The 27,181-nt window shown below is 36.1% G+C and overlaps 2 protein-coding genes and 1 long non-coding RNA gene across 3 annotated transcripts; 1 reads left to right on the forward strand and 2 right to left on the reverse strand.

The window, feature by feature from the left end:
• Nucleotides 1-808: 808 nt before the first annotated feature.
• On the reverse strand, nt 809-2,960 carry LOC117929972 (myotubularin-related protein DDB_G0290005-like). Its single transcript, XM_034850416.1, has 2 exons — nt 2,851-2,960; nt 809-2,538 (listed from the first exon to the last, which is right to left on the reverse strand). Exon 2 carries the CDS (start codon nt 2,513-2,515, stop codon nt 1,259-1,261), a length of 1,257 nt encoding a protein of 418 aa, XP_034706307.1. The 5' UTR covers nt 2,516-2,538; nt 2,851-2,960; the 3' UTR covers nt 809-1,258.
• Nucleotides 2,961-16,605: 13,645 nt separating this feature from the next.
• LOC117931304 lies at nt 16,606-17,173 on the forward strand. The gene is made up of 3 exons (XR_004654017.1): nt 16,606-16,659; nt 16,744-16,844; nt 16,943-17,173. It is a non-coding gene; the product is annotated as an uncharacterized LOC117931304 (long non-coding RNA).
• A 2,689-nt stretch (nt 17,174-19,862) lies between these two features.
• Nucleotides 19,863-24,397, reverse strand: LOC117930496 (protein FAR1-RELATED SEQUENCE 5-like). The gene is made up of 4 exons (XM_034851145.1): nt 24,258-24,397; nt 21,409-21,448; nt 20,596-21,271; nt 19,863-20,326 (listed from the first exon to the last, which is right to left on the reverse strand). Exons 1-4 carry the CDS (start codon nt 24,395-24,397, stop codon nt 19,863-19,865), a joined length of 1,320 nt encoding a protein of 439 aa, XP_034707036.1.
• Nucleotides 24,398-27,181: the final 2,784 nt, after the last annotated feature.

Consider the following 27,181-nt stretch of genomic DNA (forward strand, 5'->3'; position numbering starts at 1 on the left):
AATAGAGTTGAGTACTTTGGACATGATCAAGCCATGCTTATAAGACAACTTGACGAGTTGAAGGATCAATTATAAGCCATGCATGATCATCCATTCAACTCATTGACCCATACTTGTATTGATTAGTTTCGAGAGAAAATGACAACTGAATTATTCTACTTCAAAATTTTACCCATGTAGTGGGTTTGAATTTGACTATCTAATAGGTTTATATATTGTTGAGAGATAATTGTTATTTCGAATGAATTTGACTTGATACTCAAAGTTACAATTTTTGTAATGTAACTATAATTGTCAACTTAACCATAGTTAAGTTATTTGTTAATGCAATTCAACAATTGTTAAGTTCAAGTGAAAATGCTAACTGTGAACTTAACCAAGTTAAGGTGAAAATTTTGACTAAGAACTTAACCATAGTTAAGTTCTTTATTAATACAACTCAACCACATGCTATAAAATAGAGGGAAAAGTAAAGGTGTCTTGGAGGGAAAAATGAGGGGTATTTTTGTCTCAATCGGGTCTTTTTTGTACCTTTTAAGGGATGAGTTATTCTTGCAAATATGTGAGTTATTTTGACCCCTTCAACCAAATAACCCTTTTTTTTTACCACGAATATTGACAACTTCATTCATAAAAAAAACTATGGTAGCAAAATATGAAATCTGTCGTCATAGATGAAGGACTTTTCAAACCCTCACATAATTAGTTCCAAAATGATATAGCCAAAGCCTTGGGTCCAACACAAGCTAGCCAAATTTTATTTAATGTTTCGTCCTTCAAAACAATTTCACCGATTTTCTTCTTCGAACATATACATATGGCATAAATACCTTTATTTTCACAAGAAATTACAAGAGCTGTAGATGTCATTTGATCAACCATCAAACTATATCCCTGCTGTTATCAGGAAACCACATCCATTATTAAAAGGAAGGACATGACAGAAGGGAAAGCATAAGAAAAGAAATAGAAGCTTTTGAAGATTACTATATGTTCCAATCGTGTATTAGAATGTGGTTAATACAACACAAAAAAAACTGATTGCAGGGAAAGTTAACTAACATGTATAATATGGCATCCTCCACATCCACATGACATCATTATTGGAAAGATTTTCATCCTGGAAATCTGATATCGCACAAATTTGATAGAAATGTCTTTCAAACCAAAGTTCCTCATCAAATCTCACATTAAAAACCATATATCCATGTTAATTAGCTGAGGAGGATAAGTTGATTCCAAGTGAAGTCGTTTCACTTCAATGTTCAGCCTCAGGCTCTTGCAAGGATATGACTGTCTCAAAGGCCCCAACCAGTGCTCTCACTTTGTTTTTCCTCTTCTCCAGAAGCTTACTTGCAGTCTCCTCAATAACTTCATTGTAAACCTGAGAATCCTTCTTCCCGTTAGCTGATTGTCGCTTTGATGCCACATTTTCTGCTTCTGGCTTCTGTTCCTCAACAACATGTTTCTGTCTTTCCTCATTTACATGCTCCTGCTTTCCCTCATCAGCATGTTTCTGGCTTCCTTCATCACCCTCTTGCTCCTCAACCTTGTTCTTGTTCTGATCATCTCCAGAATCTTCAGTAGATGGTGCATCCCCTTCCTTTGTAATGGGATTTTCAGTTGCATCCTCCTCCCCTTGCTTGTCTTGGGCTTCTACCTTAGGCTCACCTGCAGAGTTTTCTTCTGGCTGACTGCTATTGATTTCATCTTTACTTTCTTGGTCATCAATTTTATCTTCAGTGCTTTCTTCAGGGCCGGCTGCTGTAGATGAATCTTGATTTTCTGGAACTGTAGAAGTTTCACAAGGCTTGAGCTTCTCATCTTGATCACCGTCAGGTTCAGTACTATTTTCAACATCAAAATGTGATGAATCTGAGGGGATTTCTACCCCATTATCAATATCCTTCACTTCCACTTCTTGAACAACATGAACCAACGATTCCTGATCTTCTTGTTCGGATTCATTGTTGAGTTTGTCTCCTGTATCAGCAACGGTTGGAGCTTTTTTCTCTGAGGCTGATGAGGCACTGGCTTCTTTCTTGGTGGGTGGGTTACTGGAGGTCTTCTTTGTGCTTGTTGATTTTATTACCGATGGCTGAGACTTTACCACCCTAGGTGTCTTTGAGGTCCTATCTGAGATTGGCTTTGGTGCAGTAGTGGGCTTAGCTGGTGTCACAGAAGAAGATCTAACTGCTCTATCTCTACCACTGGGAGAGAGAAGTGCTTTCTGTATTTGGGAAGGGGATGGAGGCTTGTCAAAGGATCTTCTTCTGTGGACAGAGGGGCCAAGGGTGGAGTCTTCTTTCTTAATATTCTGTGAGCTTATGGTAGGCCTGAGATAGCTTGGAATTTGTTTTTGGGATGCAGATGTAAGATCTTTATCAGTAGAGTCAGGGTTGGATGGCTTGGGACATCTTTTAGTGAGGGTGCTGCCACTTTGAAGAGGCTTTGAAGGGGATGTGCCCCTCTTCTCCTTCCCTGCCGAGCCAACATCCTTTCCCTTTGTCGCCATAAATTATTGAAGCTTTTACCAGTCTGCACCCAGCAGATGACAACAATAATTAATGAAACTCATCAAACCATGGATTCCTCTCTTTTCAAGTACTCAAAAATGATACCAAAAGAACAACTTTTTGAATGATCTTAGCCATTTAATCCACCAAAATGATACCAAAGGGAGTCCACAACACCCATCTTTTCATTGAGGGGTTTCATGTAAATTAATCTTCAATTGATATGAACTATGAAACAATAAAGCAAATATTTCCAACATAGCCAAACAATGAAATTAACATAAGATATATGGCATCAAAAGATTGACTGAAAACAAGATGTAACCAAGCATACCTTGATCAGAATAAATTCATTAAAGAAGAGGAAGCTGTGAAGGAACCAAAGGATTGAATGCTCTGAATGAATGGTATATGAAGGAGGGGGAGACAGATGATGGCTTGGTTGATAGAAGAAGCGTGAATTACGGTTGATGCTCTGAATGATCGGTATATGGGGAATGTTGACCTTTTCAATATACGTATATATACAACCAATTTCTTTGGGAACAAGCATGTCAACAGCTTCGAATCTTCTCGCTGGTCTCCCTTCTCCAACTATTCTCAAATTTCTGACTTTGTTTCAGAATATGCTTTTTTTTTTTTTTTTTTTTTAAGATGCATTATATTACATTCTAATATTAAGACCTGCTAAGATAGGAAACGTGACGTTTTGTATTTTGTTTAAAGAAATTGACAGGCTGATTTCTCTTTTCTACTATTATTCCTTTATCATTGAATTTCATTATATATATATATATAGATATTAAAAGAAAAAAAATTGAATTTGAATCACTTTTTTTTGGCTTATTTGATTAAAAGGGTCTTTAAAAACCCAAAATTTGAAATTTAACCTCCCATCATTTTTTGACCTCATTTGGACAATAAATGCTTTCATTATTATTATTATTATTATTATTTGTAAAAATAATAATTTCTTTTAAAATCTACACGTAAAAACTTGAAATGACAAATGACATTTATGTAAAAAAATGAGTTACTTTTCAAGAAAAATATGAGAAGGGTTAGATTCATAATTTGAGGATTATTTCGTTCCTTTTAATCAAATATTTTTATTTAATTTATTTATTTAATTTTTTTTTGTCAATTACTTTTATGAGGTAATGATTGAAGGGGAAAAAATTATGAAAAAAATAGTAAATTGATACAAAAATGAATAATTCTTTAACATGCATTCATCACCTACCAAACAGATAGGTGAGAATTCTCTGATCCAAAAACTTCATTTTACAATTTCCAACTGTAGAAAATGATGTTGAATGGGATGGTTGCAACTGTTAGACATTGAAGGTTGTTTCATTTAATTGCTAAAGGCAAAGAAAGAAAGAAAATTTGTTGGACATGCCTTTTGGAGGTCTCTATGGGTATTTTCTTTGATAGTATCAATTATAAACTAACCATAGAAAATGGGTTTCCCTCTTCTTTTTGTTTTATTCTATTTGTTTTTGCTTTTTTGGTTGTGACTATCTAGGAAATTAGCTAAAGATGCTAGTTTTATTCATGTGTCATATAATTTATGAAGTTTTCAAATATATTGATTACAACATGCAAAAATAGGTAACTATTTCTCTTAATTTATTCTTGGTAAAGAAACACCATTCCTTATTTCAAAAGAAGTTAGAGAGAAAAGGAAAATGTAATTTTTCTGCACGTCTTGGCATTCACCATAATATAGGTTTTACTTTTTAAATTTAGTTAGAATCATTGATGTATATATTACAACACCACTAAAAATATTTAGACATTTGGTTGGCGGGATATGATAGAATATAATATGTATATATTAAGATCTCGTATCCCATTGAATTGAAAATGCATATCTTAGGATATAATTTCTAATGGAATATAATATTTTAATATAATTTATCCAATGAGATATGTTATACTTATGGAAAATTCTACAATACCTCTTTCGGTACCATGCCTCCATTTTTTTTCAGCCATTGGATGAAAATGATTAAATCTCAGCCATCCAAATGAAAAGGAAAAAAAGAAAAAATTTCAAACCGGATACCTCCCCCTCCCGTTCTCTCCCCCATCTCTCCTCCTTTTCCCTTTTTTCCCCCATAATTTGCTCTCTTCCCCTCCATAGCTGTTGGCTCTTCCCCACCCTCATCCTGTGGTCTCATCTTCACTCATCCTCCATAGCCGACTTCATTTTGCTCTCATCTTTGTTTTCTCTCCCTTTTCCCGTTTTTCTCTCCACTGATTCTCCACAGCTGGGTGAAGACCACGGTCGGCTTCAACCGAGCCAACCTCTTCAAGGCCAACGTCCCAGACCTTATCAAAGACGTCTCCACAGCTAGGTGGAGACCACCTTCGCCGTCAACCGAGATCAAAGACGTCTTCACAGGTGGGTGGAGACCACCATCGCCGTGAACCGGGCCAACCTCCTCCAAGCCAACGTCTTTGACCTCATCAAAGAAGTCTCCCTCAAGGACCGCGAGCTCAGGATTGTGGGCGAGGTCGGTGCCAAGATCCGAGTCTTAGACTTCATTTCTCCCGATGTCCAGGTCAGCTCTTTTTTCTGCTAGATTCTTCTTCTCGAAGATTTTATGTAAATTATCTGAATTTTTGCTTTCTCTCCCCCCTACCCTTGCATTTTGTCACATGGAGAATTTCGGTTCTTTCACACGGAGAATTTTAGTGGAATCTTCATAACCCTTGTATTTTCTTCATATTTTATATTTTGTTTAAGAGGTGTAAGGGGGTGTGTGGACCCCGCATTTCGGCTCAATGCGTTTCCCACTCGATGGCGAGCTCGATTTTTATTTGAAAAATTGATTTTTATTGATTATTTGAAAATGACTTGGAGTCGCCACTTATTTTTGTTTTATTTTTAAAGGGTAAACAAAATAAGAAAGAAAACCCTAAGTGCGACTCCTTATTTTGGAAAAGACGGTCTGTGAAAAACCGGATCGGATTCGGGGGTTAGGTTACTTATCGGGAAGGTACGGTAAAGACCGTAACACCCCTCTAAGTCCCTAAAGTCGGGTCTCTACTAATAAAATGAAGCTGACGTGGCAATGATGAGGAAATCAATGAATACTCAGAGTGATCATGCACATATGAGAAACAGAACAATGCATAGAAGATGGCTAGAGTGAAAGTGGGTACGTACCTGAGCAACGAGCCACCATGCGCTATCAAGAAATGGGGTTAGTGCACAATTAATGAATATAAAATATAGCCCGCGGGTCAGTAAACAGATAAAGAACTATCAATCAGCACACATGACATTTCACTCAAATTCAGTTTTATTTTGATGAAAATTTATTTGATGTTGGGCCCCCACCAAAGCCTGTTTATTTTTGCACGAACCAATTCCATAAATTCCATCGCTCGGAATTACGAAATCGGGTTCATGCTTATTTTAAAACATTTTAAAAAATAGAGGAGATGTGAAAATGGCTTGCCAGAAAGAAAGTGGCAATCAATTTTTATTAAAAATGGAATTTTTGGAACCTAAAAATTCTAAGGATGAAAGATTGGAGAGTTGAAATTATTTGAAAACCAAAATTCAATAAATTATTTACAAGATAGAGTTTGGGAAAATCATTTTCAAAAACAGGGGATGAGGAAACACATGGCCCAAAGGTGGCCATACTAAAGGTGGACATCCAGTCCATGCATAAGTGGAAGGATATGGGGAATGACAACCACAGAGATGGGGGCAGAGAAGGTGTTGGCGGCATCCTAGTTCCTTCAAGCCAACTTCAGAGTTAGCTTACTGTTGATAAAGTCCTCTTGTGGAACCCCATCACTAATTATACTAAGCTCATTCAGAGAAGAAATCTCTCATTCAGAGAAATCATCAGATATTGCCTGGACTCTTAAGCGAGGCGCAAGTTGATTCAAACCTTCCAGTACTGAGCTCTGGTAGATCTTGACTGGGCAGCAAAGCTTGATCCTCCTACCAAAACTCTGTTTATCTGCTTCTCCTAACACCTCTATCACTTGCAGATGCAAATCCTGCCATAGCAGCAATATGAAGAGCAGTTTCTGAAAGCCTTGTGATCCTCACTCTCGCTGTTTGTGGATTTGACTCCAGGAATCCTTTTGCATTTTTCCAATCACCATTGAGTGCAGCAAGATACAGATGAACGTGTGCTTTAAGGCTATTGCTTCTTATCTCCCCAGAAATTGCACCTGAGTAATGCACTGAAGCCAATGGAAAACCATGATCCATGGCCTGTCTAACTGAGCTTGCATCGGATTTACTGGTTTCATTCTTGGGACACTCCTGTAAAGTTAGTCCCTGCATGTTTGTGGCCACTGATGACACTGATACACCAACATCTTCGGCTTCATGATGCTCAAACGGTTGCCTGTGAGGCTGATAGGAACCCATGTTCTCACATAAGCCATTATCAAAAAGAGATGCACCTCCCGAATTGTCTTCCTGTATCTTTCTACTGGACACAGAAACAGATATAGCATAGTCTTCATTAAGATTTTCATCACTATTGTCATCCTCGACCGGAGCTTCATCCAACTGGGATTTATATGCTGATTACTATCCAAGGGTAAGTTTGACTGATCTGTAAAAGGCTTAGAGTCTGCAGAAGGCTCCAAGAGAGACGACACACTATTAGATGGTAGGTATGTGTGATTGCCATTTCCAATAAACCCTTAGTCAATTAATGGAATATCAACCATTTCTGACTAGTCCTGTAGAAGATTTTCATCTGATGAAGCAAGCAGGAGAGACTGTGAAGGTGGCTTATATCCAAGACTGCCATGAAGGGAATTCTGAGCCAACTTCCCATCTTAATGGATACCAGGAACTTAGCGGGGAAACCTTGCTTATAGTTCAGGTGGTGACTTCAGTCCAATCCGTGAGAACGCATTTTGCTTGGTGAGTGGTGCATATGCAGCAGATAACTCGGCATGGGGAGGAGATATATTAGGTATATCAAAAGCTGCAGCATGGGTTTCGAGAAACATCATTAGTGGCATCTCTGGTGTGAATAAAGTGGGAGGTTGAGAGATGAAATGGGTACAAAGAACGGTGGGTGAGATGGCTCATGGAGATAGGTACGTATGGATTTATGCATGACGAGGGCAAATAAGAGAGATGGTGAAATCGTGAGAGGAACGGGTGGAATGGTGGAATTGGAAAATGGGTATGGCAGGTGTGTATGGGGTGTGATAATGGTGCATGGGGGTATAGTGAGTGTTGGATGAGTGAGATGAGCATTAGAGAGCAGGGTGGTGATTAGTGAGGTATTTGCATGGGAATATGGATGAAGGCTACGAAGCATATATACGGGTAGTGAGAAGGTGGGCATAACGGATATGGCTATGTGGAATGGGTTGTAGCAGATGGGTGCAATGAATGGAGGAAATGGGCGTCATGGGTGGAATAGGTAGTGGGAAGGGTGGAAGGCATGCAAGGTTAGAAAGGATGGGTATGGGCTTAGTGGAATGAGTAATGAAGAGAAACGGGTCTACTGGGTATGAAAAATGGGTATGTGCATTGGGGATAGGAAGGACGTGGAATTAGAAAAAAAACGGTTAAGTGAGAGATAGAGTAGGATAGCTGGAAAAATGATTAAATGGAGGTGGCAATATGTGAAACTTTCATGCACTTGCAGCACATGAACAGCTGCATCTTCACAATTTTCAAATCCATCACATTTGAAATCCCATTCAGAAGTTCCTTCTCAGAATTCAAGACCTGTTAACCATCCTTGGAAATGATTACACTCGCGCCCCATCCTCTGGCCGGCATATGTTGCGCCTAAACAGTGGCAAGGGTATTGACACATGAATTAACATACTGCTCTGACGTCTCATTTTGTTAGTTAATCAGGAAGCTCAATGGCGTGGTTTGTATGGATGATGGAATCAAGATCTGCAGCTTTAGACTCTTCCACATCCTAGGCAAATCATCATTCTTCAAGAACCAATTCTGCAAGTCCAGTAGCAAGGAATAGATTTCGAGAAGCCAGGAACAGGTCCAATCAATGGTTTGCCATCAGGCATGTAAGGGTGTACTCCTTCTCTCACTTCTCTACTTCAAGTGATATCATTCAGAGGCAGTTCTTTTAAAGAGAGGAAGAACGCCCTAGCTCGTTCCTATATGGGATCAAGTATGTACTCATTTACACTTGTATCAAATCCAGAAAATTTGGCGGCTGCTCCCCAGAACAAGGTTTCCCATTGTGTCCATGGTGGCTGTCATTGAAATAGACAAGGCTTGCCCTTGATCTCTTGATGCTGGACTGGTGGTATGCTGAGCTGCAACTTCATGATCAGTATATCCCACCTCCATCAGACCATGTTTCAGTTGGAGGAAATTGAAATTCTCTAGCACAAGCAGGTGACTTCCGGGATTTTACAGGGACATCCAACACAACTTCTGAATTTCTAATCAAATCACGTATTAAAAACCCATTCCCACAGCTAGCTGCCACAATAATGGCCTTCATCTTTTAGGAACCAATACCAGTAATTCACCAACAAATCCCACTATTCATTCTCTGCAATTCTACCTGGTACCTCTTCTTCAAGTTGGATAACATGCCCATTACCTGAATGAGGTGCTTTGGAGGAAGACCACCAAACCTAGGCTTCAGAAAAAGACTGTAACAGAGCCTCGGACTGGACTTTCAAGATGATTTCATCCCTGCAGAGACATCTTAGATTGGGGTTTTCAAGTTATGGCACTGTGCTATGCTCTCACCGCATCCCTGAATATGGCAATCCTCATTCTAAGTAGAATATTCCAATGATTCCTTGAGCCATGCAACGACATCTTCCCAGATTCACAAAATGTGCCCATACCCAAACCAGGACCAGTACTAGCCAAGACTCTTCTCCTTGGGCGTACCAGTGACCACCGAGAATAGAGGGTAAACAACAATGAAGCAAGGACCCAAAACAGAGTATAAAATGAATCCCCAGAAAACAATGACCCAAGCCCGTCTTATATTGAAGCCATAGGGCTTATGCATAGGTGGGAAAAGAAACCAGATGGAAACGAGATTTAAACCATATACGAATGAGATTAAAGGATCTCACTCAAACACACAAAGGATATCAAAAGAAGAATTCTCATTTTAAATCAAACCTCACATGAAGAACAGGGAGCAGATATGTCACAACACGGTCACAGCAACCCCAAAAGAAACATTAATGGCAATCAAAATGAGGTCTAGCAAACGTACCTGAGAACGTTCCCTTTCTTCCCTCTGTCTCAGCTCTTCCTTCTCTGGATAACTCTTTCTAGCAGCTTTCCCCTAAGCTTCAGGGATCTCCTCTCTCTCAAAGCCTCTGCTACTACTCACAATCTCCCGCTTGTTCTCACAGAAACGCTGCAATATCTCTCCAGAAAAATCTCTCCTCCAAGCCTTCCCTCTAAAGCTCCTCTAGCTACCTAAACAATGCTCCCTTCTTCTCCCCAGAAAACCTGCTCTGTTTTTCTTTTTAGCTCCTCTCTCCCAAAATCCCAGCTCTGCTGTTTCCTCTCAAGAATCCTTCCTCCTCTTCTTATTCTCTGTTCTCCTCCCCAAAATCTTTTTTGTTTACAAACAACAGCCAAAAGCCCCTCTAAAAGCAACCACGATTTCCTGCAGCTGCCCGCACCTCTGCAGATACCCTCCTTTTTCAATATCTCCAATGGCCAGGAAAGAGACCAAGCAGCTGGCCACCCCGCTCCTTTAACCATCTGCAGCTTTTTGCAGATTCTTTGGACACGTGTTGACCTCTGGTTGGCCATCAAAAACACCACTCTGGTGCCCCAACAGCCAACCAGAGATTGACACGTGGCCACCCTAGATGGCCACACTTGTCAAAAATGGCTACATAAAAGCAAGCCCAGAATGGGGGTCTACAGGGTGTTTTCAGGTTCTAAATTTAATGGTTTAAAAACCCGAATTGAAGACGTAGAAGAAGAAGAGGACGTGTAGTACTAAGGAAAAGAAAGCTGAGAAGGACACAATTGTTTGTTACTCAAAAGGCGCTTGTATCCTAATTACTTGGCGAGTTCTATATAAAGGGAAAAAAATGTGAGTAGTAATTATGTGTTTTACAATATTGTATCCATTATATTTCATGTTTTTTGTTAGATTTATGGATTGATTACATTATAGAAAAAGAGTGTGGTTAGATCCATTATTGAACATTGAAAAAAATTTATATGTTAATTTTGTCATCATTTTAAATGTAAAGAGATTTAGGGAGGATGTTGTAGTTGTAATGGTATTTGTATTTTAATTGGCATTTGATTGATTGTAGTAAGATATAAATATAAAATTTATTGAAATGTGAAAAAAAACTTATGTTGAGATAATGTGGCGGTGAAAGTATGTTTGATTTATTATATCTGAAATCATATTATAAAAATTAACTTAAATGATTTGATTTAATTTTTAGGAGCGAACGCGATGGTCTTGAAGTTGTTAGAAATCCAAAGAGGCCTATCGGTGCTTGGATACATTACTAGTAAGGGAAAATAGAAATATGTAAAATAATATGTTTTTTAATGTAATTTTTGTGGTTGTTATAGTTAAATTTGTTTGAAATTGTTTTGTAGTAACGATCAATTAGCCATGATGAAAGAAAAGGATAAAGGAGTGAAGATAAATGATAATGTAAGGAGTAATATTGCTATGTCTAATATAATTACATTTTAAAATTAGAATTTAAATTATGTGACCAATTAATGTAGTTGAGGAAAAAATTGGGCAAGAAGTGGAATGCACTTTCAAAAGTAGAAAAAGAAAATTTCATGGCAAAGTCCAAAGAAAGTTCAAAACAATATTCACTTCAAAAGGTTGTGGTTCCAAAGGTAATTTTTTTTGTAATGAATATTTAATTTCTTTACTTATGTATTTGTTGGAAATTATATTAATGTAAACATGTTTGATGTTTGTGTATCTTTTCAGTTATATCTTCAGACTCGATGCTCCCCCGAGCGAGTGATTAGAGTGATTGAAAAATTAGAACCAAAGCAAAAGGCAGCCATAGAAGAAATAGGATTTGGTATCCTCTTGCAACTTCGATGTAGGAAAATTGATCATGGGTTATGTCTTTGGTTGATAAATAGTTTTAATCCGAACACTTATATCTTAAAGTTGTATAATACTTGTATCAAATTATCCCCCATTGATGTTGAATTTATTATGGGATTGAGGGCAAGAGGGTTCAAGATTGGCATGAACAAAGATGTTAGCCATAAGAATGATTTATGTAAAAAATATTGTGATAAAAAAGGGTGATTGCCATTAGTGATGTTAGAAAATCAAATTAGGGAGGATAAAGAGGGTGGAAACGATTTTAAAATTCATTTTGTATTATTTGTGTTGGGTGCATTATTGTGCCCAACAATGAAGCTTTTTGTGAATCGTTCTTTCTTACATCTTGTGGAAGACATCGATTCAATAAAGAAGATGAATTGGGCAGAATTTGTGTTGTCCTATCTTGTGCACGGGATTGAAGAGTTTAAGAAGAAACAACAAAGTGGGGTTTGCGGTTGCTTATTGTTTTTAATGGTAATGTCCTTGTAATTAATTTACATCATAGTGAAATACGATTTTGTTTTAATATAATTTATGAACTAACTATATATCTATGTCAAATATACTCGTAGTTATTCTACCACGAACATATATCGTTTGAAGAGAAATTTCTACCGCTATATACTCGACCTTCTCCTCGGATTACTGCTTGGGGAGATGATGAAGTATTGGACAGGAAACGAAGATTGAAAAAACTTGGTGGATATGCAAATGAGAATGTAAGTTATAGTTTTGAAAGTCGTTTACTATTGATTTAAGTTTTTAGTGATTTAAAATCTGATATGTATTATATTTTGATGAATATATTGTAGCTTAAAATATGGGTGATAGAAAATGAGATAAGGGATTGCGTTGATGGAAATGCAACGACAATGGCGAGTGAGAATGAGGACGATGAGAAATTTGTAATCAATCTAAACAAAGATGTTATTAAACGAGTAAGTTTTACAATATTCATCGTGACTATCTATATTAGCATTGAACCTTTGTATTATGATGTTATTAATCACGTTCGTATATATCACTAGGTTGATGGTGGGAACTTAATGGAGATGGATAAAACCTTTCAACAATTAAAGACACATCTAATTGATATGGCTTATGGTGCAAGTAGTAGTAGTTGTGATCAAATTTTGGCTAAATTTGAGGAGAATTATAGTACAGTGAAAGGTCTCTTCCTTAGGTCAAGCGGAAAACCTTTGAGAATGCACGAGAAAGGAACGAAGAATGACATTCTCTCATACGAGAGAAGTTTGGAAGATACGAAAAATATGAATGTGAATGAACATTATCTTCACACTTTGTCAAATGAGAAGTTATGCACCGAGGACTTGAATGAAAAGAATGAAGATGCATGTGCTACATCAATTGAAGTGCATATCATTCCAGACGAAAATCAAAATATTTTACCATTTCCAATCAAAAGGAGTAGAAGAGATTATGGAAAGGTATGTATCATATAAAAGAAAAAATTATTTTCTTTACAACTACTTAACCATTACATAGTAAATAGATGTATATTAATGGCATTTTCCATATTAGGAACCATTATGAGCACTATGTGGTTATCCTAATCATGTTATGAAAACACGTACATCAAGGGAGAGGAAACCAAGTAAATTCAAGGTCTCTCCGTTTGTACACAATTTAAGGAAGATGGTAAAACGTGAAGCATCAGAGGTATAATACAAATAGTTTAATATCATTGTTCTTATTTTTGATACTTAACATATTTAGTTAATAATTATGTCTTGTTTTCGATTTAGTCAATCCCCATGTCCATTCGTGAAGACGTGATGGATACTCAATCATTCAATGTACTTCAATCTCTTGTCGCTGATTATGTTTTCAATAGAGCATTGTCAAAAAGGTTTGTCGTGTCTAGAACATTCATAGATGTGTTGTTACAATTTTAGCCTTCATATGCTTCCAAGTTAGTAAAGTTTGTTTGAACATATTATTATTTTAGTGAGCTTCTTGTTGACTTTGGTCATGAACATGGAGTTCGTGGAGATTTTGAGTGCTTACGTCCTAGACAAAATTTGATGGATGTTGTAAGTACCTACTTCATTTATATTAAATGCGTGCTATATTAGTTAAATAAATTTATTGAAGTTTCTGTTCAACAACAGGTAATAAATCTAGAAGCCTCAAAGCTAAATTATTTTGAAAGACAATTCATAGGCATACGAAGTATAAGATGCTATCTTCCCACGACATTTTCAGTAAGCTCATATTTCTCTTGTTGTTTACTTACATATTAAGTACAATATACTAATTGATTCGTGCCCAGTTGGGTATTTTAATAAAAAATATTTATAAATCCTATGACCTCATACTAGCGTAGCAAAACTACTATAGTATAGCAGCTCTAGGGTCGAACTCTGGGATGGGTTTTCACTCTACCAGTGATATACTCAAGATTAGAAATTGAATCTGATGATTTCCTTTGTCAAAAACTTAAAGTTTAAAAGAAAATAAAATTTGTTTTGAAAATGGTGTTTGGAACTAAACTAACATAGAACTAGATAAAAATGGAAGAAAGAAAGTCTCCCGGAGCTAAAGGTTGCTAGGATCAAGTTCAGAATGCAAAGTGGGAAATTCTGGATTTTTCTTCTCGTATTGGGGACAACAACATAAAGGATGGTTGTTTCCCGAACCGGTATAGGTTTAACAATGAAGATTTAATCCATAAAAAGTCAATAGAAATGGTAGTCAAGTTCCATTAATGGCTTTAGACACTATGGGTCTTCACCTTAAGCCACTTTCCAATGGCTTGTACATGATAACTAATGGTCTGATGTGGATCTATCAATAAGTATCCCCAGAGACCTAAAGTTTATCATGTATTGGCCATTCAAAGTGATTCTAAGGGATTTAAAGCAAAACTTTAGATTTAAAAGCCATTTATGAACTCCAATTACCTGTATTTAATGCACGAGAGTTTTCCACTTTAGCATCTGGACTTTTCACCTAGCTTCCTTCACTCCAAGAAACCAAAGGTTTAGCCTCTCATCCTCTGGGAAAACATCCTCAGAGGTTGTTTGGCTTCCAAGAAAAAGAAAATAGTAGAGAGAAAAGGAAAGCAAAGAGATCTCTCTATTTTACTAAGTGTAAAATATACATATGTTGTTTCGAGAGATGATTTCCATCCCTCTTATAGTCTTTACAAAGCAAAGTCTGTGATTGGCTAAAGGATAAGAAAGGAATTTACATCAAAAAATAAAAAAGAAAAGATCTCATGTGGAGTCGGCAAAACAGAGGAGATTTTGCACCAAAGTCGCATGGGCTGGTGCGAAATTCGCACTTGCTTGGGCTGGTGCGAAATTCGCACTTTGAAGTTCCAATTTCGCAAGGTGCGAAATTGTCTCTCAGCTTGATGCAGTTGTCTTACAAAGGCCATATCTTCCTCATTTCAGCTCCAAATCGTACACAGTTTGAAGCGTTGGATTCTTGACTTCCTGAGCTTTGAAATGGTATATAGCATGTAGACAATGGACTTCGGGAAGTACTCAAAAAGTGCAAAGGAAGACTGCAGCTGCTGTCCTCTATTTTCCTCTGTTTTTCCTCTTTGCTTCTCTCCTTTACTTGGCTTGTCTTAATGATCAAAAAAGCTGTCAAAACACTAAAACTAGCCACCAATATGATTAGAAGTCATTGCTAGGTCCTTAACATGCCAATTGGAATAAAAATGGAGAACTACTACACAAAAGTGCTTAAAACATAATGAATTAAAGACGCAAAATAGCACTTTTTAGGTAGTAATCACTCCCCCCAGCTAACACATTGCTAGTCTCTTAGCAATGAAGGGAATAAAAAGAAAGAAAAATAGATAATATAATAATTTACAAAATCATGCTGATCACTCCAAAAAATAATCAAGTGGCATGATTGGATCAAACTCTCACATGGCAAGTCAAGGATATAAAACTCAATCATCAACAAGAGTCATCAAATAACTTACCTATCACAACATACAAAGAGTGGGCATTATGCAAATTTGAGTATCAAAATAATTTCCACTCCCAAAGGACCAACTCTTAATCTTCCACAAAAATCTAAGTGTTAAGGTGTTTAGTTTCCCGTTATAGTATGTCAAACTATATTCTCCCCCCAACTAAGGTTTTTTTCTAACTTTAGCAACACTAACCCCCATATAAAAGGCTAAGAACATATTTTCTTGGGCTGGTGCAAAATTCGCACTTGCTTGGGCTGGTGCGAAATTCGCACTTTGAAGTTCCAATTTCGCAAGGTGCGAAATTGTCTCTCAACTTGATGCAGTTGTCTTCCGAAGGCCATATCTTCCTCATTTCAGCTCCAAATCATACACGGTTTGAAGCGTTGGATTTTTGGCTTCCTGAGCTTTGAAATGGTATATAGCATGTAGAAAATGGACTTTGGAAAGTACTCCAAAAGTTTGAAGGAAGACTGCAGCTGCTGTCCTCTGTTTTCTTCACTCTATTTTCCTCTGTTTTTCCTCTTTGCTTCTCTCCTTTACTTGGCTTGTCTTAATGATCCAAAAAGCTGTCAAAACACTAAAACTAGCCACCAATATGATTAGAAGTCATTTCTAGGTCCTTAACATGCCAATTGGAATAAAAATGGAGAACTACTACACAAAAGTGCTTAAAACATAATGAATTAAAGGCGCAAAATAGCACTTTTTGGGTAGTAATCACTAATGTTCGTATTATGTTTTCTTATTAGCAAATGATTTTGTGCGGGAGTCCTCATCCTTTTTTCAATAGAAAAACATCCATCGTGAGTAAGTACATTAGCGAATTGGATGATTGCGAGAAGGTTAGTAATTATTTGTAATGTTTAATTGCATATATGAAATTTAGAGTAGATATCATTTTCACCTATAATATACTATATTTTTTGTGGCCCAACTCATATATATTGTTTTCCTACCTTTACAGCTATTTATTCCAATGCATGACGATTGCCCGGGTCATTGGTATCTGTGCGTCATTGACTTCAAACACTTTGATATTCAAATTTTCGATTCATTACGATCAAAGAGTCGGGACGAGTTCCGGTTTAAGAGTGTCAAAATAGTGGTATGCTTTCTGCTTTGTGTTTTCCTTTTTATTTGGTTTTTTTTTTCTCTTCTATATTTATTAACCACTTTCAAAATAAATTAGGTTGAATTTTGTCAAACGTTCTTCAAACTGTATGACATAGGGAAAGATGTCTTCCAATTCTCCATTGATTGGGCTCCTTCGATTCCGACCCAAGATAATGGGTTAGTATGAATACATAACTCACATTAATATTCTTTTTCTGAGGTATAATTAGACAACCATTCAATAAGTTGTTTTACTTTTCTTTTCTCTTTCTTAGGTGGGACTGTGGAGTGCATGTCATTAGACATATGCAGAGATTCAAAAATGGTGATTCGATGACGAGCTCCGACTTTTGTAATTCTGTTAAAATACGTCGAGAAATAGCATGTGATTTAGTTTTACACGAGGGAAATAGAGAAAAACAAACCATTGTGGCTATTGTTTGTACAAAGACGTCGACACGAGCAATGAAAAAATTATTATTATGATATTTGTTATTTTTCTAATATTTATCATTTCCATCTCCACATATCGTCATGTTTATTGGGAAGTTGTGTGATTCGATGACCATACATTATTAATGATTAAGTCCATTTTATTTGAATATCTAAATACTCTTCTTTCAATATGGTAGGCAAAATGAAATTGTAATATATTGGTATCATTCATGTTCGACATGTGTGACTTTGTACGATCTTTAACCTAATCAGATTTGTAAATATTCATTTATCTATGCTAAAAATATATAGTTAGTACATTAGTAGACCGGTTGACGAATGACGTTCAGCCGGTAAGAACCAGTCCAACGATTTAGCTAAGTCCACTTTTCATAGGCATACGCATTATGCCAACCGGTTGAAAACATTCCTCATATGGATAATGACCCTATGGATGCAGTGTGAACTCGTTGAGGATTTGTCCCAACCACCTCAAACAATTTTGGATGCAGAATCACCCGATGTCGACGTTCAATTGAGTGATTGAAGATTTTTCTAAAGCGAGTGAGCAATTTTTTGAGTTGTGGAAAGTGGTTGATCAATGAAGAAATTGTCTCAACTGGTTGACGAATGATTTGACCAGTGGGAACCGGTTGACAAATATAGCAAACTGGTTGAGGAATTTTCTCAACCGGTTGATGGTTTTTTAACCAGTGGCAATCGGGTGAAGATGGGTATCAACCGATTGAGGAATTTGCTCAACCGGTTGAGGGTATTTTTAACCAGTGGCAACCGGTTGAGGCCAAATCTCAGCCGGTTGCCTCCTGCAATGCTATTGTGCAATTTAGGAGTACGACTACCGTCCACAAAAAGGGTATGAGTTGTACCAATAACTTTTCACTACGTAAACATTCGACAAGGTACCATTAAGTTCAATTAAAAGGTTTGAAATTGATGGAAACTGGCATTACAAATTACCTAACTACGATTTACCCATTTTGAGTAAAATCACTAAATTTACCTATTTCATATGAATTACATCATATTGATTACTTTCCTATAGTTAACTCATAACCACCTAATTGTCAAACTTTAACCACAATTGAATTTAATTAAATCCGCATAATTAACCGTTTTTTTCGACATGATATAAATGAATCGGTTTCTCCATTTACCAATCATTTTATCACTTGTTATCAATTAAATTATAAATGTAGAGGATATTGCATTCTATCAATCAACTTGACTCTTGATCAAAATTCAAACTTTTCATGAAATAGTTAAGTTAAAAGTACACATTAGTGGAAGTGATAACGTCAACTAATATAAATACTGATTTAATACCTACCATCCCTTACTCCGTTAAGGAATAAAAAAAAGGTTGCATATCCTTTTCATTTGGATATTTGTTTGGATCCCCACCTTGACATGATGTTGTCATATTTTGTTCATGTTGCTGAAATCCTGCTATCTGCACATGCACATTCCATTGTTTTTTTCAGCTGTCCAATTCCATTCCAATTAATTAAACCTAATCATTAAATAATGCATAGCTGAAATTCATGTCAAAAGTGTTTCTTTATTCCCAATCTTACATTATTAAGTTTACCACAATCTATGTACATGTCAGATCGGTCATTCGACAAATGCTCCCCTAACATTCCCTGCATTTTTCAATAATTAAGTGTTGTCAATTATTATTGAATTAGATGTTATCAATGTTTGGAAATTATATAACAAGCCTATTGTACATACATGTACGGTTGCACAAATGTCAACTGATGAATTTGTTGAAGGCATCATTTCCATTTGAATGTCACATTAGGAAGACAAATTAGTTTCCTTCTACGTACTCATAATGCCATCAAAACAATTATGTTAGTTATTTATGTAAGTACAACTACAAAAATTAATCTTAGGGGTAATTTTTTATTGAATATGACATACCATATAACCCTGCTGAGCATTTTGAGGGATTGTAGCTTCTGGACACTTTCGAATTGTGTGACCCACTCTTTTACAACGACTGCATCGTCTTCCCTTTTGAACATTCATTGCCACTTTGCTTGGATTCCCTTTAGTCTTCACAATATTTGGATCACGAACTTGGTTAGTACTTGTCGCTCCATCTGCTGCTATTTTCTTCCCTTTCAAATTATAGTTATAGAGTTCCTCCATTCTCGCCGTCAAATTTTGTATTTCATTTTTCACCTCTATAAATGAAGATGACGTATCTGACGCAAAGTAGGAGAGCTTGTTGCACATCGAACTCAATGAACCATATCGTACAAACCGATCCATGTCGTTATCCGTCTCATTCACTGGTACTGATCTTGTATACACCTTTGCTAACTTTGTCCACCTCTTCATAATACATGACTGAGGAATCTCTTCCAAATGCTCCACCTTCATAACAACCACCATGTGGCAACATGGGATGCCAATTGACTCAAACATCATGCATGAGCATTTTAATGTTACAATATCCGGGCAAAATTGTACTTCCTAATTTAAGTTCGGGTGTCTAAACTTAGATAATGTGTATGCCCGCATTGAATGATCACTTACAAGACCTACCACAAATAATAACTCTGCATTTTTCATCTCCTCACGAAATTTAAGGAAAGATTCTTTCGTGTATACCGTCGCAGCATGATTTTCAAGTATGGATAGTTTGGTTGAAAGCATGGGTGAAAAATTGTTCGACTCGAACTTTGCCTTTGCCTCGTTTTTCCGTATTCTCAGTATGGCTCTATCAAATTATTGTACAAACTCATACAGTCGCAAGCGAATTTTTAAGAATCTATTTAGATATGCATTCATACTCTCACACCTTTGTGTGGTTCTCATCCCTCCAAAGAAATTTCCACGTAAATACGCCTCTGCCCATCTTTTACGTTTCCCATATATCTCGGTCACCCAACGATTCTCATTAAGTCCCAAATTTGCAACCATTCCATGCCAAATCTTTTCAAATTCTTCTTCATTCCCACGCATGAACATGCACCTTGCAAAGATGCTTGAGAAGTCCTTAATATGCACATTCGTGAATGCATTTCGTTGCAAATGCCATGAACACAATCGATGACACGTATCGGGTAATACTTTTTTAATTGCCTTACGCATAGCTTTGTCCCCATCGATTACAACAGATATGGGTTTCTTATTCATCATTGCATCAAGAAATGTCTCCAACACCCATTCATATGTCCCAACACTTTCATCTATCAATAACGCACAACCAAATACAACAGTTTGGTGATGATGATTAACACCGACCAACACTACTAGAAGCTTTTTATAGGCATTTGTCCTATAGGTTGTGTTAAATGCTAGGACATCTCCAAAACACGCATAATCCATTCGAGCAGTTGAATCAGCCCAAAACAAATTTTCTAGTCGACTTTCTTCATCAATGTTGAATTTATATATAAAAAAAAAGAATCCATTTCTGCCTTTCCACACAAATAAGCCAATGCCACTTCTACATCACCGTCTTTAATTTCACTTCTACGCATTGCATCAACGTGATTGTATATATCTTTTTGTGTGAAACCGACGTGCTCATGTCCCCTTGATTGTTTGACCATATAGTCTATAATTTGTGTGGTTTTAACACCTACTTGATGCAAAACATCAACTTGTGCCTTATCTGGATTACTTACTGTTCGATGAGAGCGAAGGAATTTTCTGCTAATAGGATCGACCAAATTATGATTATGTTCTCCTATAAATTCCTTTACAATCCACTTTCCATATTTTCTATTCAAGGCAATACGAAATGCAGCTTCACAACCAACTCTAGTCAACGATCGTGGCTCACGCTGTCGATTGTCATTCTCAATAAACTTTGTCGCTCGATGTCCTTCTTTGGAACACACCCACTTTTGAGATATTATATCTCCATTCTTGTCTCGCTTCAAATCATCTTTTCGAATACTAAATCCGGTTAGTTTTGCTAACATGTTGTAAAATGTTTCAGCCTCATCTATGCAAGCGAATTGCATTTTGCATACTTCTTCAACTGAAATACCCTTCAACACTTTCTCTTCCCAACCGTTTCCACCCAGCTTGTAAGTTCCACCTATATATGCATCGTCATTGACAACGTCCTCCGCTTTCACTTCAAACTCCTGCTTGATTGTTTTCTCCATCACCGATTGCATCACCTACATTTCATAAATTATGTCAAAAAGTGTCTCCATAATACCTTAACAAATTATCCTATCACTGTCATATTGATTGATATATTATTTACGGTAAAGTCCGCATAGGATATTTAAAAATATGGGTCTAACGCATTTACCTTTTCAATGTTTTCATTTGACAATATGCCACATATAAGCCTAGGCCCAAGAATCAACATTAATCAAAAGCTATAACATATCCATTATATTATTTAATCTCACCTGAAAATTTAGTTACGAAAGCATATTTCTTATGTGTTTGTTTTACCCAATCTCTTCAAAAAATTAAGGCTTTCGAGAAAATAGGGTAAATATAATAAATAGGTTATGCAAATGAAAATTTATAAATTAATGGATTCTAAATATTTTATTTTTATATACTACTTCAAATTCATTATTAGTTAAATATGATTCTTTGTTACACATTCAATTTCTCTCTATATGTATAAAATGAAGTTGATATTATTAACAATATGTACAATGCATACCATAATTACTATAATAAAGTCATATAGTATATTTTTAAAATGTATAAAAATATTCTAATATTTTTCACAATACTTTATTTTCTTAAATATATCCTCTAAATAAAAAACAAACATATTAATTATTGTGGGGATCAAACAATTTGGAACATTCAAGGAGGAAGTGGTCCAACCATTGGAACATACAAGAAACCAAACAAGTGGTCCTAACGCTCCATAAACCAACAAATTCATATTCCTCACTGTTATATTATATTTATAAAAATAAGTTTAACTTTTCCTTAATTCTCTTTTGTAGTACATTTAAATTTTTGTTTTGCTTAAGTACAATTCTTCAACAGACTTGAAATGATCAAATAATGAGGTCTACGGGATTTGACGTTCTGTTTTCCCTTCTTTGTCGTACTTTTAAAATACATTACGCTAGGCTTGTCCCAACAAGTATCTAAAAAATAAAAATAAAAATTGTTGTTTTTAAATATATTAGGTTATGTATGGTTCCTAAAAAGTACTAAGAAAAGACAAATTATTTTGGAATATTTAGTTGTTTTATGAAAAATATTAAAGCAAACAATATATGGCTTAAAATTAAATACAAACTTACGTATTTTAAAATTATTTAATCTATATATAAATGCATTAAAAAAAGTCAAATGAGTATGAACTAGTAAATTAGATTGAAGATAAACCAAAATTAGATACGTCATCCATTCTCAAGTTTGTTAATGGAAGTTGGCATAAGCAATTCGACCGGTTTCAATTGGGTCGACCTATTGGTATTTATTTTAAAAAATTTCCCACTTTCCAGTGTCTACCGGCTGAGGAAACATTCAAACCGGTTGAGAAATAATTCAACCGGTTGAGAAATTCTTCCACCAGTATACACTGCACACGTGTGTAATTTCCCCATGAATTCACCATTTTAAAAGTCATTTCATGCAAAATAGTAACAAAGTAAGTTAGACAATCACAATCCACACTTTTTAAAATCATTACATATTATTACATTACCTGTTATTTGGGTTTGGAAATAATTTCCCCATCACTTCGAAAGTAGAGGCAATTCAGTTTTATTCAAAATTTTATGGCTTTTGTATAGCAAATCTTTATGAAGTTCATGATCATACCTTCAAAATGGAAAGTGCAAGTGAGCTGCAGCTTCACCTGAAGAATTGTCTTCCGGATGTGTTTTTTGTAAGCTATGCTCTACTTTATAGAAGACCACATTCACTCTCTAGACTCCTTAGAGTATGTTGCCTCCCAAATATATACTAACTTTTATATGTGGTTGTTGCATGAAGTTATTGCATATTTTAATATGTTGCCACATGTAGCAAAACAACCACCATAATGGTACATTTGGTGGTTGAAGGTTACCTTTTTTGCATAATTTTTTAGGTGACATTAAATACAACATTTATAGGCAAGAGGGAAAGTCAGCCTAATGTGGATTATTACACCCATTTCAATTGATATATGTTTAACTTAACAAAATATAAAGTGGAGATTTGGCTTTGATTGATAATATTTACATATCTTAATGTTCTTTCATAAATTTATTGTCTTTATGTTTTCATACCATTTCATACTTAGTATAGAGTTTCATCAATTCACGTGTTGTATATGTAATTAAGGCATCATACTATATCCTATATATGAGAAAGGTTAGTTAATTAAACTTAATTACTTAATTGAGGTATGTTACGATATCATACTTATGATAAATTTTAATAAATTCAGTTACATTAATTTAATTAACTTACCATGCTATATCGTACTTATTCGAAATGCTTGTCATACAACGATAAATTAATTTAAATGCCCATATCGTAGTATATGGTTGTTATGCTAAATTTGACTATATTAACTAGACTATATTGGAATAAAATCCTCATACTATATCCTAGTTATGAGATACGTTACTTAATTACACTTAGTTACTTAAATGAGTTATGTTACGATATCATACTTATGACAAATTTTTAATAAATTCAGTTCCATTAATTTATTTAACTTATCATGCTATATCGTAGTTATTGAAAATGTTTGCCTTAGAACCATAAATAATTGAAAATTTGCTATCGTAGTATATGGTTGTTATTATACATTTTAATGTATTAACCTAACTATATTTTAATAAAATCATCATACTACATCCTAGTTATGAGAAAGGTTAGTTAATTATTCTATATTACTACAAGAAAGTTCTCATATTATATTCTCCTTAATATAAATTTGTTATAAAAAAAACCTCTTGTACTTTAATTAAGGTATATCCAAACATTTTTCTATACAATCAATTATATATTAAATTAATTCGCTTTGGAAACTTTAAAATCAATATGGTTGCAAATTAAATTTTAATATATCTAAAATGAGAACTTATTTAAAATATAGGAATTGATAAGCTACAGGTTCATTTCCTATCAAACAATAAACTACAAGTTCATTACACTAAATAGGAAGGTCGACCGTCCCTCAACCATTCCCATTCCTCCTCCTTCTTCTTTATCTTCACGAAATACCCATGTGCCAACCGATCTTCCATCCCTGAACCCCTCCGTGTTCTACTTCCTTCTCGTCCATTTCCACGAAATACCTCTACCCCAAACCAAGCTGCCATGGCTCCAAAACTAGCTCCGGCCGAACCCACTTCCACTGGCAGCAAAGGGAAGACAAGGGAGGAAGCACAAATGGTTGGGACCAAAGGCAAGAGATCCAACCCACAACGGAGCAGCGGCAGCAAACAGAAGCAAACCGAGGAAGCACTACACCCCAGTAACAAATGGAAACGACCGGTCGTTGAAGAAAGTTTTGAGATTCGAAAAAAGGCCACCTTTGATCGATCTTCGTTCACAACCCCACAGCTAGCCCAACGATTTCATCTTCACTTTGCGAATCAGACCGTAATCCCGGGTAGGAACATTGATTTTGCAAAGCTCAGTTATTTCCATTTCGATGTGCTTTTCGCGAGAATGGGTTGGATTCCTATTGTCTCCGTCAAAGAGTTTCTTTATCCCAAGGTTGTCAAATGTTTCTACTCCAATATGACATTCGAAGATGAAGGACCCATTACTACCACGATTAACGGTGTACAGATCGTTTTTGATGTTGCTGAACTTTGTAAGATTTTAGAGATTCCAAATGAAGGGGTTTGTTTGTATGAAGCTAAGAAGTGGCCAAGCGTGGAAGGTTTCAAACCTGCAGAAGCTATACAGAGGCTATGTGGTTACCCGAGATCTAGTAGACCAACTTCCCATTTGTTGACTATGTTGAGTCGTATCCTACAACACATGATATCGTACATTTTCATCCCTAAAGGAGGGCACCGAGATGATGTATCTTTCTTGGACGCTTTTTTGGTTGACAGCATTCTCATAGAAAGAAATGTTAATATTGGTTACATAATTTTCCAACATATGAAAGCATGTTCAATCAGCGAAGATTCAGTTCTCCCCTATGGCATGTTTATCACAAAGATTGTCAAATACTTCAATGTCAATTTGCGCAATGAGACAGATGGGAAAAAAATCAAATCATTTGATACATATGATCAGGCTTCACTTCGGCGCATGCATTTTGTTCGGAAGAAAGATGGTTCATGGGCAAGGAAGTCTTCCGTTCCCCCCTCAGAGGTTGATGTGTCTTCAGACAATGGGTTGATTACTACTCAAAAAGTGCTATTTTGTAGCTTGTAATTAACTCTTTTAAACACTTTTGAGTAGTAGTTATTGCCTTTTAACTCAATTGGCATGTTAAGGACCCTTGCAATCAATTCTAATCAAAATTGTGTAAGTTTTGGTGTTTTTGTTAGTAATTTGATCACCAAAGCAATCCAAGATTGAGGAAAGTTATTTGGAATCCATGGCAAAGCTTTTGGAAGCTCAAAAACATGAAGAACCAAAGCTTTGAAGTCCTTTGCCATAAGCAAATCCGGAATGCAAGGAGAGAAGCAAAGAGGAGAAAAGCAAAGAGGAAAACAGAGGACAGCAGCTGCAGTCTTCCTTCGCACTTTTGGAGCACTTTCTGAAGTCCATTTTCTACATGCTATATACCATTTCAAAGCTCAGGAAGTCAAGAATCCAACACTTCAAACCGTGTGCAATTTGGAGTCGAAATGAGGAAGTTACAGCCATTGGAAGCCGATCACTCTAAGCTGAAGGAAGATTTTGCATAGTGTTGCGAAATCACCCTTTTGTTGCGGAATGATTTCGCAGCCTTTTTGCACAGTGCTATGGAATTCCTCTGAAGTTTCACGTCGCGATGGAAGCCAAACACCACAAGTTGAAAGACCATTTCGCAGCGGTGCGAAATCAGCTGGTTGCTACGAAGAAATTTCTCAGCCCTTTTTTGTACATCTGCGAAATCTCGCTGACCTCGTTTTCACCTGCGAAATGGTCCTTAGTGCTTCCCGATATTTGCACCGACTCTTTTAGATATTTTCTTCAGATATTTTTGTATAAATTTCCATTTTCTCCTTGTATTCAGCCACTCATGTAATTCCTTAGCTAGGAAGTATCCAAGAAAGGGTAAATTACCTTCCTATATAAACTCCCTTGCATCCATTGTAAAAGAGAGAATCCATCATATAATATATCATATATAGAATCAACGAAGAGAGCACTTGCTCTGTTTTTCATTTATATATTTTTGTTTTCTCGTTAGTTTTCTTTCTAGCCAATCAAACTCTGAGGATTTTTCCTTAGAGGATGAGAGGCTAGGCTCTTTGTCTCTTGGAGTGAAGAAAGCCGGGTAAGTTCCCTCATGCATAAATTGGAAGTTTTGTTGTTTTAGTTTTTAATGAAGAGAAAGTGTGACCCGTTAATGGTTTTTATCTTTTTAGTTAACTTAAAACGCTTTTAAATCACCTGGGCCAACACTTGGTAAGGCAAGTGATTTCCATCCATGGAGATTCACTAGTTTACCCCTTGCGAGCCTCTGGGAGGTGACTTGAAGGTAGGATTTTCTAGAATTGCCAACACTTGGTAAGCTTTTGGACTCTAAGGAGACATCCATTAGTTATCTCTTGCGAGCTTTTGACGGGTAATCCAAGGTTAAAGATCACCTTGAATGGCAAGTGCTAGGTGAGAGGTATGAGCCATTGCAAGTTGCATCAGTGAGAGGGATTTAGTGTTTGAACCCATTAATGGGAAGCATCTGTACAACACCGGTTGGAGAAGGAACTATATGTTAATTCTCTAATGCAAGGAAAAGAAACAAGTGACCGGAACTCCCTTTTTGTATGAGGAATCTGAGCCTAGTGATCTGAAACTCCAAGAAACATTTTTCTTTGTAAGTAAAATCAGTTACTATTTTTGGTTAGCTTAAAACTAATCCTTTTTCAAACATCTTTATGTTTTTTTTTAAAGCTAACCTTAAAATGAAAAGGCACCAATTCAGCTTTAAA

This window comes from Vitis riparia, chromosome 14, assembly GCF_004353265.1.
Source record: "Vitis riparia cultivar Riparia Gloire de Montpellier isolate 1030 chromosome 14, EGFV_Vit.rip_1.0, whole genome shotgun sequence".
Lineage (NCBI taxonomy): Eukaryota > Viridiplantae > Streptophyta > Magnoliopsida > Vitales > Vitaceae > Vitis > Vitis riparia.

Bases quoted from the DNA above. Each gene is read 5' to 3' on its own strand.
- LOC117929972 (XM_034850416.1), bottom strand. From the start codon at position 2,515: ATGGCGACAAAGGGAAAGGATGTTGGCTCGGCAGGGAAGGAGAAGAGG.
- LOC117930496 (XM_034851145.1), bottom strand. From the start codon at position 24,397: ATGGCAGCTTGGTTTGGGGTAGAGGTATTTCGTGGAAATGGACGAGAA. The intron at 21,449-24,257 runs GTTGAGGGACGG...TCTTGGGCCTAG, and splicing joins AAGGAGGAGGAATGGGAATG to GCTTATATGTGGCATATTGT. The intron at 21,272-21,408 runs GTAAATGCGTTA...TATGAAATGTAG, and splicing joins CAAATGAAAACATTGAAAAG to GTGATGCAATCGGTGATGGA.